This window comes from Coregonus lavaretus (genome assembly GCF_964263955.1).
Source record: "Coregonus lavaretus genome assembly, chromosome: 21".
NCBI classification, from domain to species: Eukaryota; Metazoa; Chordata; class Actinopteri; order Salmoniformes; family Salmonidae; genus Coregonus; species Coregonus lavaretus.
In genome coordinates this window covers 17,164,609-17,178,470 of record NC_140008.1, presented here as the reverse complement: position 1 = coordinate 17,178,470, position 13,862 = coordinate 17,164,609, and the positions used below count along the sequence as shown (strand labels likewise).

At 43.2% G+C, this 13,862-nt stretch overlaps 1 protein-coding gene across 1 annotated transcript in view; it reads left to right on the top strand.

The window, feature by feature from the left end:
• Nucleotides 1-13,862, top strand: part of LOC311149106 (single-stranded DNA-binding protein 3-like) — a gene marked incomplete at its 3' end in the record, with an annotated part of 49,413 nt that overhangs the window by 10,865 nt on the left and 24,686 nt on the right. The window contains exon 2 of the mRNA XM_084186214.1: nucleotides 8,034-8,106. Coding sequence (XP_084042340.1) covers nucleotides 8,034-8,106 — 73 coding nt within the window. The remainder of the gene's footprint in view (nucleotides 1-8,033; nucleotides 8,107-13,862) is intronic.

Genomic DNA, 13,862 nt, shown 5'->3' with positions numbered 1-13,862 from the left:
TGTTAACAAAACCTCCAAACGAGCTTCAACGCCATACAACACTCCTTCTGTAGCCTCCAACTGCTCTTAAACACTAGTAAAACTAAATGCATGCTCTTCAACCGAACGCTGCTTGCACCCGCCCACCCGACTAGAATCACTACTCTCGGCGGGTCTGACTTAGAATATGTGGACAACTACAAATACCTAGGTGTCTGGTTAGACCGTAAACTCTCCTTCCAGACTCACATTAAGCATCTCCAATCAAAAGTTAGATCTAGAATCGGCTTCCTGTTTCGCAACAAAGCCTCCTTCACTCATGCTGCCAAACATGCCCTCGTAAAACTGACTATCCTACCGATCCTTGACTTCGGCGATGTAATTGACAAAATAGCTTCCAACACTCTACTCAGCTAATTGGATGTAGTCTATCACAGTGCCATCCGTTTTGTCACCAAAGCCCCATATACTACCCACCATTGTGACCTGTACGCTCTTGTTGGCTGGCCCTCACTACATATTCGTCGCCAAACCCACTGGCTCCAGGTCATCTATAAATCACTGCTAGGCAAATCCCAGTATAATCTTAGCTCACTGGTCACAATAGCAACACCCACCCGTAGTCCGCGCTCCAGCAGGTATATCTCACTGGTCATCCCCAAAGCCAACACCTCCTTTGGCCGCCATTCCTTACAGTTCTCTGCTGCCAATGACTGGAACGAACTGCAAAAATCTCTGAAGCTGGAGACACATATCTCCCTCACTAACTTTAAGCATCAGTTGTCAGAGCAGTTTACCGATCACTGCACCTGTACACAGATATTCTGAAATTAGCCCAACCAACTACCTCATCCCCATATTGTTATTTATTTTGCTAATTTGCACCCCAGTATCTCTATTTGCACATCATCTTTTGCACATCTATCATTCCAGTGTTAATACAAAATTGTAACTATTTTGCACTATGGCCTATTTATTGCCTTACCTCCATAATTTACTACATTCGCACACAGTGTATACAGTGGGGAAAACAAGTATTTAGTCAGCCACCAATTGTGCAAGTTCTCCCACTTAAAAATATGAGAAAGGCCTGTAATTTTCATCATAGGTACACGTCAACTATGACAGACAAAATGAGAAAAAAAACAACAGAAAATCACATTGTAGGATTTTTTATGAATTTATTTGCAAATTATGGTGGAAAATAAGTATTTGGTCAATAACAAAAGTTTCTCAATACTTTGTTATATACCCTTTGTTGGCAATGACACAGGTCAAACGTTTTCTGTAAGTCTTCACAAGGTTTTCACACACTGTTGCTGGTATTTTGGCCCATTCCTCCATGCAGATCTCCTCTAGAGCAGTGATGTTTTGGGGCTGTCGCTGGGCAACACGGACTTTCAACTCCCTCCAAAGATTTTCTATGGGGTTGAGATCTGGAGACTGGCTAGGCCACTCCAGGACCTTGAAATGCTTCTTACGAAGCCACTCCTTCGTTGCCCGGGCGGTGTGTTTGGGATCATTGTCATGCTGAAAGACCCAGCCACGTTTCATCTTTAATGACCTTGCTGATGGAAGGAGGTTTTCACTCAAAATCTCACGATACATGGCCCCATTCATTCTTTCCTTTACACGGATCAGTCGTCCTGGTCCCTTTGCAGAAAAACAGCCCCAAAGCATGATGTTTCCACCCCCATGCTTCACAGTAGGTATGGTGTTCTTTGGATGCAACTCAGCATTCTTTGTCCTCCAAACACGACGAGTTGAGTTTTTACCAAAAAGTTCTATTTTGGTTTCATCTGACCATATGACATTCTCCCAATCCTCTTCTGGATCATCCAAATGCACTCTAGCAAACTTCAGACGGGCCTGGACATGTACTGGCTTAAGCAGGGGGACACGTCTGGCACTGCAGGATTTGAGTCCCTGGCGGCGTAGTGTGTTACTGATGGTAGGCTTTGTTACTTTGGTCCCAGCTCTCTCCAGGTACCCCCGTGTGGTTCTGGGATTTTTGCTCACCGTTCTTGTGATCATTTTGACCCCACGGGGTGAGATCCTGCGTGGAGCCCCAGATCGAGGGAGATTATCAGTGGTCTTGTATGTCTTCCATTTCCTAATAATTGCTCCCACAGTTGATTTCTTCAAACCAAGCTGCTTACCTATTGCAGATTCAGTCTTCCCAGCCTGGTGCAGGTCTACAATTTTGTTTCTGGTGTCCTTTGACAGCTCTTTGGTCTTGGCCATAGTGGAGTTTGGAGTGTGACTGTTTGAGGTTGTGGACAGGTGTCTTTTATACTGATAACAAGTTCAAACAGGTGCCATTAATACAGGAAACGAGTGGAGGACAGAGGAGCCTCTTAAAGAAGAAGTTACAGGTCTGTGAGAGCCAGAAATCTTGCTTGTTTGTAGGTGACCAAATACTTATTTTCCACCATAATTTGCAAATAAATTCATTAAAAATCCTACAATGTGATTTTCTGGAAAAAAAATTCTCAATTTGTCTGTCATAGTTGACGTGTACCTATGATGAAAATTACAGGCCTCTCTCATCTTTTTAAGTGGGAGAACTTGCACAATTGGTGGCTGACTAAATACTTTTTTTCCCCACTGTATATATTTTCTGTTGTTTTTTTGACTTTATGTTTTGTTTACCCCATATGTAACTCGGTGTTGTTTTTATCGCACTGCTTTGCTTTATCTTGGCCAGGTCGCAGTTGTAAATGAGAACTGGTTTACCTGGTTAAATAAAATAAATAAATAAAAATGCTGAATTAATCCATGCGTGTTTACAGCCTTTTGACACTGTTTTGTGACGGAAGAAAATGACTACAAATGTAGGAAATGTTAGTTCTTAGTTTCATCCCATAAACAGATAGCCTAACATTTGGGGAATGAAGTGCCTCCTCCTTTGCTTACAAAACATGTTATTACACATCAACTTGCCAACACAATTTTAATTACTGTAGGCTTTTGTGAAATTACTTTCTTGCATTTACACTGACTCCCTTCTCCATCACTTCTCCTGCGTACCTTATCTAATCAAGCCCATGCTGTTACTGCTGAATTATTGAAATCAAGACAGGAAAGTTAATTTGCTAACAGTCTGGCTAAACTTGGCGGAGGTGCTTTCATGTCTAGCGGGACCGTAGTCTGGGAGCCTGGGGCGAAATGTCAGTAGAGGTGTGTTCCTGGGATGAGGTGGGAGATCTCCCCTTGAAGTGTGGACACAGTGCAAAGCTCAGAGCTTACTTGGGGGGCTGCTGTCTGCCTCCCTGGCCCTGCCTCTAATATTAAGGCTAGCACACATCACACCGAATATGGATCTGGTGTTCGTCTGCAGATCGTTCAGCCCGCTGTGTTTTAGGGACCACCCACTGTAGATATCTGACTGCCATCATTTTCCATGATTTTCTACATGTAAAATCGGTGCACACTCGGTTTGCAAATTGCGTTCAGAGGTGCTAAGTACTCTTTGCCAGCAACCACTACTGCTGTGTCTGAGACCTTAGTCATTACAGGGGATCAAACTCAACCACCCAGTGAATAGTCATTCTCTGACCTGAGAGAAGTCTTCTGGCCTATGGTTTCCTCATCTTTCCGCAGCATGTCATTTGTATGAACATTATCCATGATGATGGGGTTTCAGTGGCCTCTGACCTCTTTACCTGGAGTGGCACGGCAGAGAGCATTAGGTGAGAGGGGTAGAGGGGTGGATGAGACCAGCTGAGCAATCAACTAGGATGTTGAGATCATTTTCTATGCACCTGAGATGACACTGACAGAGAGGAGAAGAACTAGCAACACACTTGAAACTCTGGGGTTGTAAATCTATTATTCTGGAGATGTTCCCATTGGGAGGTCAGAGGACATGGTGTGTGCACTAGACGTTTCTAGTTTCAGAGAAGGCTTTTGTATGAACATATGCCTTGTGTTTGGTGTCGTGGCTCTGTCATCTCTGGCCCTGTGGTTTCCACTACGGTCGTTAGCGTGTGGATTTCCCTTTTGTCGTCACACCATCACACAGTAGTCTTAACGCCCTCTCCTCAACTGACTCCTCTACCTGCACAGGAAGAGTCTCCACAACCCTCTTCCCTCGGCGGAGTTACACTCAGTGCTTCTGACAGTGCAACAAAAGGTGTCCTCCAAAGCCAGGATTGAATTAGTGTTTTTATATAATGCATTACAGAAGGGGCAGGTGCCCATCACCAGGACACAGAACCCAAGATCACACAAGTCTAGCCATGAACATTTCATCAGCTCATGGGAATCTCTGTTCGATCCAGTTCAGCGTGGACCAGCTTATATATGCCAAAGCATGCCGCTGTGTATTACACACAGCCAAGAGGTAGTCTTCTTACATTTTACACCAACTGCCTCCACTCTTTACCAGGAACCAGGGGAGTTTAAACAGCCTCACTATCACTCTGAGGGAGAGCACAGGTGCTTCCTGGTTAAAGGAGCGCCTCATTTTTGACTGGTTGCATTAAGCTAATTCAGAGCACACTCCCTGCGTTCAGTTCTCACTGGCTGGTTTGAATTAAACTCAGGTGAGACCTGATTACTAAACGTCACCAAACACTTTCTGTTTTACCAGGAACAGTAGTGTAGTGAGACAGTTGCATCTAAGATGAGATAAGTATGAAAATATTCCAGCCAGCAATTTGCTCCATCGCGTCATTCATTTGTATATCATGCCATTACCCATAATCCATTGCTCTGCGACCATCACCCTTGACCTACCCTCTAAGCAGTCGCTCCACCGTAACAAATACACAGCCATAAAACAGAGACCGAGAAGCAGATAAAACGCTCCGGACATAATTGCGTTCATTGCTTCCAGAACCATTTGTTTACAGTAGATTACTGGAATTAAAGTTGAAATGCATCTCTGATGTAACACTGAGAAATAATTAAAGGTGCAGTATGCAGAAATCGCTCCGCCATTTCCTGGTTGCCAAAATTCCAATAGTTCACCTAATTTCAGTTTGTGACAAAACAAGCAATGTAGAGAATCATTGTTCCATCTAAACCACTGTGAAATATATTTTAAATAACCACAACTATTGTATTTACAGCTGTTTTGAAACTGGTGTACAAAACTGAAAGTAAAAGACGCAAAATAAAACTTAAGAACGGGAAGCATAGAAATTTCGCACATAGTACAGATCTACCACTTCTTAGACTTGCTTTCAATGAGAATGACCGATGTATCTCACATTTCTATGCGAATTTGGTCTGGTCCCCCAAAAATATACATATTGCAGCTTTAAGAAGTTATGGCCCCCTTTTAACTAATGTCTAATGTTAGTTAGAACTGGCTTTTGGCAGACGGTGGAAGAAGTCTCCCAAAATAAAATGTTATTGGTCACATACACGTTTAGCAGATGTTACTGCGGGTGTAGCGAAATGCTTGTGTTTCTAGCTCCGACAGTGCAGTAATATCGAACAATTTCACAACATATACCCAATACACAAAAATCTAAGTACAGCAACGGAATTAAGAATATATAAATAAATATATGGACGAACAATGTCAGAGCGGCATAGACTAAGATACAGTAGAATAGTATAGAATACAGTATATTACAAATGAGATGAGTAATGCAAGATATGTAAACATTATTAAAGTGACTAGTGTTCCATTTATTAAAGTGGCCAGTGATTTCTAATCTATCTATATAGGCGGCAGCCTCTAATGTGCTAGTGAAGGCTATGTAACAGTCTGATGGCCTTGAGATAGAAGCTGTTTTTCAGTCTCTCGGTCCCAGCTTTGATGCACTTGTACTGACCTCGCCTTCTGGATGATAGCGGGGTGAACAGGCAGTGGCTCGGGTGGTTGTTGTCCTTGACAATCTTTTTGGCCTTCCTGTGACATCAGGTGCTGTAGGTGTCCTGGAGGGCTGGTAGTTTACCCCCGGTGATGTGCTGGGCAGACCGCACCACCCTCTGGAGAGCCCTGCGGTTGCGGGTGGTGCAGTTGCCGTACAAGGCGACGATACAGCCCGACAGGATGCTCTCAATTGTGCATCTGTAAAAGTTTGAGGGTTTTAGGTGCCAAGCCAAATTTCTTCAGCCTCCTGAGGTTGAAGAGGCGCTGTTGCGCATTCTTCGCCACACTGTCTGTGTGGGTGGACCATTTCAGTTTGGCAGTGATGTGTACGCCGAGGAACTTGAAGCTTTCCACCTTCTCCACTGTGGTCCCGTCGATGTGGATAGGGGGGTGCTCCCTCTGCTGTTTCCTGAAGTCCACGATCATCTCCTTATCGAAGGAATGATTACTTCGAGACAGTGATGTCCCTGGTGCTTGGTTCAACACAATTCAATATCATCAGCCCAAGTGTTTCTAAGCCTCTGCTCCCTCAGTGGACTTAACCTGATGTGACCAGACTGACAGCGGTCCCTGTCCTCTCTAAAACCACACTGTTACTGAGCTGCCTGGTTGTCCCTCTGTTCAGTCTAGCTGGGGAGAACAGGGGATGTTTTCCCCTCCTAGCAGAGTGTGGGTTCAGCGTTAGTCCAGGAGCACTGGGAGCACAGTAATTGCCAGCACAGGCGGCTAAATGACAGTTGTAATGGATACCAAAAATGCATGCAGCAGTGTGGCTCCGAGCCTCACTTAGCTGTCTCTGCTTGCCTCTTGTTTTCATCAGCCTTCATGTTAAAGGAGGAGCTCCTTAAACCACAGAGTTGTGGCATCGTGCAATAAAGGTTTTTTATTTTCTAGAGCCTCCCAATGGCTGCTCCTTAATCAGCAATGTTATCTGTCTATCCTCATAGTGAAACAGTCTCTGGTTCCTACTGTACATGTCAATACTGTGTGCATCAGGGTTCCCCAACTGGCGGCCCACGGGCCGAATTTGGCCCACAGGTGGTTTTATTTGGCCCCCCAAGTTTTCTGAGCAAGAAAATAATATATACACTACCGTTCAGAAGTTTGGGGTCACTTAGAAATGTCCTTGTTTTCGAAAGAAAATCAAATTTTTTGTCCATTTAAAATAACATCAAATTGATCAGAAATACAGTGTAGACATTGTTAATGTTTTAAATGGCTATTGTAGCTGGAAACGGCTGATTTTTAATGGAATATCTACATAGGTGTACAGAGGCCCATTATCAGCAACCATCAGTCCTGTGTTCCAATGGCACGTTGTGTTTGCTAATCCAAGTTTACCATTTTAAAAGGCTAATTGATCATTAGAAAACCCTTTTGCAATTATGTTATCACAGCTGAAAACTGTTGTGCTGATTTTAAAGAAGCAATAAAACTGGCCTTCTTGAGACCAGTTGAGTATCTGGAGCATCAGCAATTGTGGGTTCAATTACAGGATCAAAATGGCCAGAAACAAATAACTTTCTTCTGAAACTCGTCAGTCTATTCTTGTTCTGAGAAATGAAGGCTATTCCATGCGAGAAATTGCCAAGAAACTGAAGATCTCATACAACGCTGTGTACTACTCCCTTCACAGTACAGCGCAAACTGTCTCTAACCAGAATAGAAAGAGGAGTGGGAGGCCCCAGTGCACTACTGAGCAAGAGGACAAATACATTAGTGTCTAGTTTGAGAAACAGATGCCTCACAGGTCCTCAACTGGCAGCTTCATTAAATGGTACCCGCAAAACACCAGTCTCAACGTCAACAGTGAAGAGGCGACTCCGGGATCCTGACCTTCTAGGCAGAGTTGCAAAGAAAAAGCCATATCTCAGACTGCCCATCTTAATCTTTTATTTTTATTGGCCAGTCTGAGATATGGCTTTTTCTTTGCAACTCTGCCTAGAAGGTCAGCATGAACGGATGATCGCTGCATGTGTAGTTCCCACCGTAAAGCATATAGGAGGAGGTGTTATGGTGTGAGGGTGCTTTGCTGGTGACACTGTCTGTGATCTATTTAGAATTCAAGGCACACTTAACCAGCATGGCTACCACAGCATTCTGCAGCGATACGCCATCCCATCTGGTTTGGGCTTAGTAGGACTATCATTTGTTTTTCAACAGGACAATGGAGGAGGTGCGAGATGGAGCCTCAATGCTGACCCTTTCCTCTTTTGTTTTACAGGTTAGCTTTATATGTGTACGAGTATTTGCTGCATGTCGGTGCACAGAAATCAGCACAGACCTTCCTCTCAGAGGTAAGAAATCGCTTTAGAATAACTTTCTGAGGTGAATGGGATTTTTCTCCATTGTATAGTGAGGGATGGGATTTACATTTAGCGGTAGCCCTGGCGTCAAGGAACAGTTTGGTAATCTCTGCTTTGTAACACAAGTCATTGAATCCCAAAATGTTGTATACAGTGATTTAAATGTAATGGGCCAAGACTAAGCTATAAGCTGATGAATAACAGCAGTATTAGTCTTAAGATTTCTATAAGGACAATACAAAATGGCAGCCGTTCTAGTTGCGTTCCATAACAACACCTAGGCAACGCCCTGCCCCTATTAGTCTGATAGCCCCTAAACTGTCAGTGAGGTAAAGCCCTTCTAATGTGTTGCATCATCTTCCTTATTAATGGACATCCTTCCTCATAATGGCCTAGTATTCAGGCCTTCCCCTCTATAACACCTCCACGCCTTAAGCAGCTCATTTAATATTGTACCATTATAGCTGTGGAAGAACTTTACTGGCACGCAAATCACTGTGGACTATATTATTCATGTTAAAGACAAACTTTATATTTCTATTATGTGTCCGCTGTTCTCTTTCCCTAGGGACAGGAGTATTCCTGACCACTTCACCTCTGCAGGAAGCCATAAGTAGGGCCATGAGTTTTTCCTTCCCAGGTTACTTGGTCAGGACAAATTCATGTCCCTACTTATACCACTCTATGTGCCTCTGAAACTTTTAGCAGTTAGGTTAAACTCCAGTATCCTTAATCAGTGATACCCTGGATGCTCATACTAGTCTATTTAGCTTCTATATTCTTTACCATTAATTTAGCCAGCAGTGAGAGCTCTACACCTCTAGAGTGGCGTTGATGCCTCTCTGCTCATTTGGTTCATAACTGTTCTTAAACACTTGCTTGGCTACCCAAACTACTTGTTCCGGCCAAATGCCAAGCCATGCCCACAGATGTTCTTCTCCACAATGAGTCTGGATCTGAGTACCTTCTTGACGATTTCTAGAATGCAAACACATTCTAACTGTTCTGATTGGTCCCAGACACCGATGGGTTGGGCCAGAACCAGAACACACGTGGGTAAAGCAGCGTTTTGAAAATGTGTCATTGGCTTTGATACTCTGATTGGTTAGAAATGATCCAATTGCTGATGACTTTGTTTTGTACAACACCCCTCATTTTGACATCACCACAAACGACTTCAATGATGAGTCTTCGACTGAAGTATGCGATCATAGAGCAGCGGAAGAATTCAGTGAGTCGTCAGGCAATTTAAACACTCCCATGTTAGTCAGATTAAATATGTGCAGTTAGATGGGTTAATGGGTACACTTGGTTAATAATAGTGTTCTTAACCCACGGACCTGCTAAAGTGATCCCTTTCATGTGCAATGAAAGGTTGTAGTCCCGTGTAGCTCAGTTGGTAGAGCATGGCGTTTGCAACGCCAGGGTTGTGGGTTCGATTCCCACGGGGGGCCAGTATGAAAATGTATGTACTCACTAACTGTATGTCGCTCTGGATAAGAGCGTCTGCTAAATGACTAAAATGTAAAATGTTGTGTTTTTCTCATTTATTTCATATAAAACACTCTGGCCTGTGTTCAAGCACATAACTATTTCAGTGGTGTGATTCACCCAGCTCACATTTCCACATTTCTCCTCCCTGTATTATAATCTGTTCAGCTGTTATCATGTATTACAGCATTGATGTTCCACCACTGTTCATGACTGTACCTATGTGTCATTGTGTTCAAACATGCTTTGAAGTACAGTGAGGGGGAAAAAATAGTATTTGATCCCCTGCTGATTTTGTACATTTGCCCACTGACAAAGAAAGGATCAGTCTATAATTTTAATGGTAGGTTTATTTGAACAGTGAGAGACAGAATAACAACAACAAAATCCAGAAAAAACGCATGTCAAAAATGTTATAAATTTATTTGCATTTTAATGAGGGATATAAGTATTTGACCCCCTCTCAATCAGAAAGATTTCTGGCTCCCAGGTGTTTAAACAGGTAACGAGCTGAGATTAGGAGCATACTCTTAAAGGGAGTGCTCCTAATCTCAGTTTGTTACCTGTATAAAATAAATCTGTCCACAGAAGCAATCAATCAATCAATCAGATTCCAAACTCTCCACCATGGCCAAGACCAAAGAGCTCTCCAAGGATGTCAGGGACAAGATTGTAGACCTACACAAGGCTGGAATGGGCTACAAGACCATCGCCAAGCAGATTGGTGAGAAGGTGACAACAGTTGGTGCGATTATTCGCAAATGGAAGAAACACAAAATAACTGTCAATCTCCCTCGGCCTGGGGCTCCATGCAAGATCTCACCTCGTGGAGTTGCAATGATCATGAGAACGGTGAGGAATCAGCCCAGAACTACACGGGAGGATCTTGTCAATGATCTCAAGGCAGCTGGGACCATAGTCACCAAGAAAACGATTGGTAACACACTACGCCGTGAAGGACTGAAATCCTGCAGCGCCCGCAAGGTCCTCCTGCTCAAGAAAGCACATATACAGGCCCATCTGAAGTTTGCCAATGAACATCTGAATGATTCAGAGGAGAACTTGGTGAAAGTGTTGTGGTCAGATGAGACCAAAATCGAGCTCTTTGGCATCAACTCAACTCGCCGTGTTTGGAAGAGGAGGAATTCTGCGTATGACCCCAAGAACACCATCCCCACCGTCAAACATGGAGGTGGAAACATTATGCTTTGGGGGTGTTTTTCTGCTAAGGGGACAGGACAACTTCACCGCATCAAAGGGACGATGGACGGGGCCATGTACCGTCAAATCTTGGGTGAGAACCCCCTTCCCTCAGCCAGGGCATTGAAAAATAGGTCGTGGATGGGTATTCCAGCATGACAATGACCCAAAACACACGGCCAAAGGCAACAAAGGAGTGGCTCAAGAAATAGCACATTAAGGTCCTGTAGTGGCCTAGCCAGTCTCCAGACCTTAATCCCATAGAAAATCTGTGGAGGGAGCTGAACATTCGAGTTGCCAAACGTCAGGCTCGAAACCTTAATGACTTGGAGAAGATCTGCAAAGAGGAGTGGGACAAAATCCCTCCTGAGATGTGTGCAAACCTGGTGGCCAACTACAAGAAACGTCTGACCTCTGTGATTGCCAACAAGGGTTTTGCCACCAAGTACAAAGTCATGTTTTGCAGAGGGGTCAAATACTTATTTCCCTCATAAAAATGCAAATCAATTTATAAAATTTTTGACATGCGTTTTTCTGGATTTTGTTGTTGTTATTCTCTCTCACTGTTCAAATAAACCTACCATAAAAATTATAGACTGATCATGTCTTTGTCAGTGGGCAAACGTATAAAATCAGCAGGGGATCAAATACTTTTTTCCCTCACTGTACATGAATGGAGCATGTCCCAGGCTTACATGATATATTTGGAAAGATACAGACAGAACATTTTTTGCCTCAGCTGGGTTTCCCTTATCAACCACACAGGAGGAGGAACGTTAGACGACGGTGTTCTAAAACGGCCTCATTTTCTTTGAGATACTCTAAAGACCTGGAATAACTGGCACAACATTATACACAGTATGCTATATATATATTATTTATTTATTAATTCCCCCTCGAGCCTAAAAAGGGTAGGTAGCATAAACATAACAACATGTAACATATGGATTTGCATTGGTATCCACATCAAAAGTCCCAATGCAAAGTTACCTCACTTTTTCTATTTTTCGAGTTATTACATAAAACCGATCAGAATGACAAAGTCATGTCGGGTGTGATGTAATATGTAGGACCCGGCAAGCCAGCCTATATTCTATAATGTAAACTCCAACATAAATAACTTTAAATGTATAACTTGTTTGCAATGATGTATAACAAATGTATAACAAATTGTTTGCAATGATTCCTAGTTTCAATTAAATGTTCAGCCAACTTACATGCAAATACCTAATAAATGTATTGTTACAAATCAACTTGCAAAGTTGCTAGCCAACTGGCCCGCTAACATTAGCCCTACCAGCCTGCCTACATTATGTTAGCAGTGCATGAGTCAGCCATTTGCTATCAACACCTAGCTTACAGCTACATTAAAAGTAAACCAAAGTTTTGAAACTACATAACACCATCTAAGCAGTTATGAAAGAATATTAGCTATATGCAGTTAGCTATTTAGCCAACTAGCTAGTAGCCTAGCCAGCCTAGCCAACCACCACAGTTATGATCGGCAAGCTAGAGCCCAACTACGGGAGAGCTCGAACACAACCAAAACATGACCGCAGATTGAAAGCAAAGAGATATTGATGGCTGGGGCCCATCCGATTGTAAAACCTTTAAGAGTGCATGCTGAGTGTGCTACCAAAGTGAGGGGGAGGGGGGAGTCAGCGAAATCTAAAATGGATAGATTCGAGATGTCCGTCAGCAAATGCGCTACACATTTAGAGCAAGCAGGTATGATTTTGTCTTTCGTTTTGAACCCACGGCAAGAAGGTACCAGAGCCTGCCGTGCTAACGCATTCCCACTAGATAACACAGCCACAAAGTCCGTGAAGAGCATGCTGCATGGCTGCACATGCCCCATCTGCACCTTGTTTACATCACACTTCCTTGTGATTGGTGGATTGTAACTCACCACCGCCAACACTTGGTCTGGAATGTAATTACATGCTAGCATGGCTAATGGTTAATAGCTACCAAGCTAGCATACAAACTCTGTAGCACAGAGTAGATCCTCCATATGACGTTGACAAATAGTGCATTGTGGGTAGTTTAGAAAATATCCGGAAATAAGTTAATAAATATGTAATTACTCAAACATAACTGTTGTAATTACTCAAACATAACTGTTTGTACTTATAGGTAACCAGATCGTGACTACAACTAAGTTACAAAGTCTTTGACCCACACTGTTTTATTACATTGGTGAGTAAAACCTTTTAAACTTAAATTGTTGCTCGTAATCTTTCACAATTAATCATAAATTCCATATGTTCCCGTCCATTTATGTGGAAGTCTTATAGAAACATAACTGACCTGTTATAAGAGAGCAGCCTTCAATGGGCCTGAAATAATCTGTCACTCTCAGGTAAATTGTCATATTATAAAAGGGTGGATACCAAGGTGTTATGTGTGTTTGCAATGCTATCACAATGCTGAGAAATCAAACGCCTAACCTGCCCAAACGCTTTTGCCTCCCTCTGCCCTAAACCTTTCAGTGCAGGCAGCAGGGTTTGACTAAGTGCCAACAAGGCACAGAAGTGAACTAAAATATTAAGTACAGATCTGGGACCAGCTCAGAGAGATTATAGGTCCAATGCAGCTGTTTTTATCTCAATATCAAATCATTTCTGGGTAACATTTAAGTACCTGACAGTGAATTTTTTAATTTTTTTTATTTTTGAATGTCAAAAATAGCTTCTTAGCAAAGACCAATTTCTCAAGCAATAATTATTCTACCACTGTCTGGGAGTGAAGCGAGAATTTTTCTAGGACTGTCTGGGAGTGGCGCAGTGGTCTAAGGCACTGCATCGCAGTGCTAGCTGTGCCACTAGAGATCCTGGCTCGAATCCAGGCTCTGTCGTAGCCGGCCGCGACCGGGAGACCCATGGGGCGGCGCACAATTGGCCCAGCGTCATCCAGGATAGGGGAGGGAATGGCCGGCAGGGATGTAGCTCAGTTGGTAGAGCATGGCGTTTGCAACGCCAGGGTTGTGGGTTCGATTCCCACGGGGGGCCAGTATAAAAAATGATGTATGCACTCACTAACTGTAAGTCGCTCTG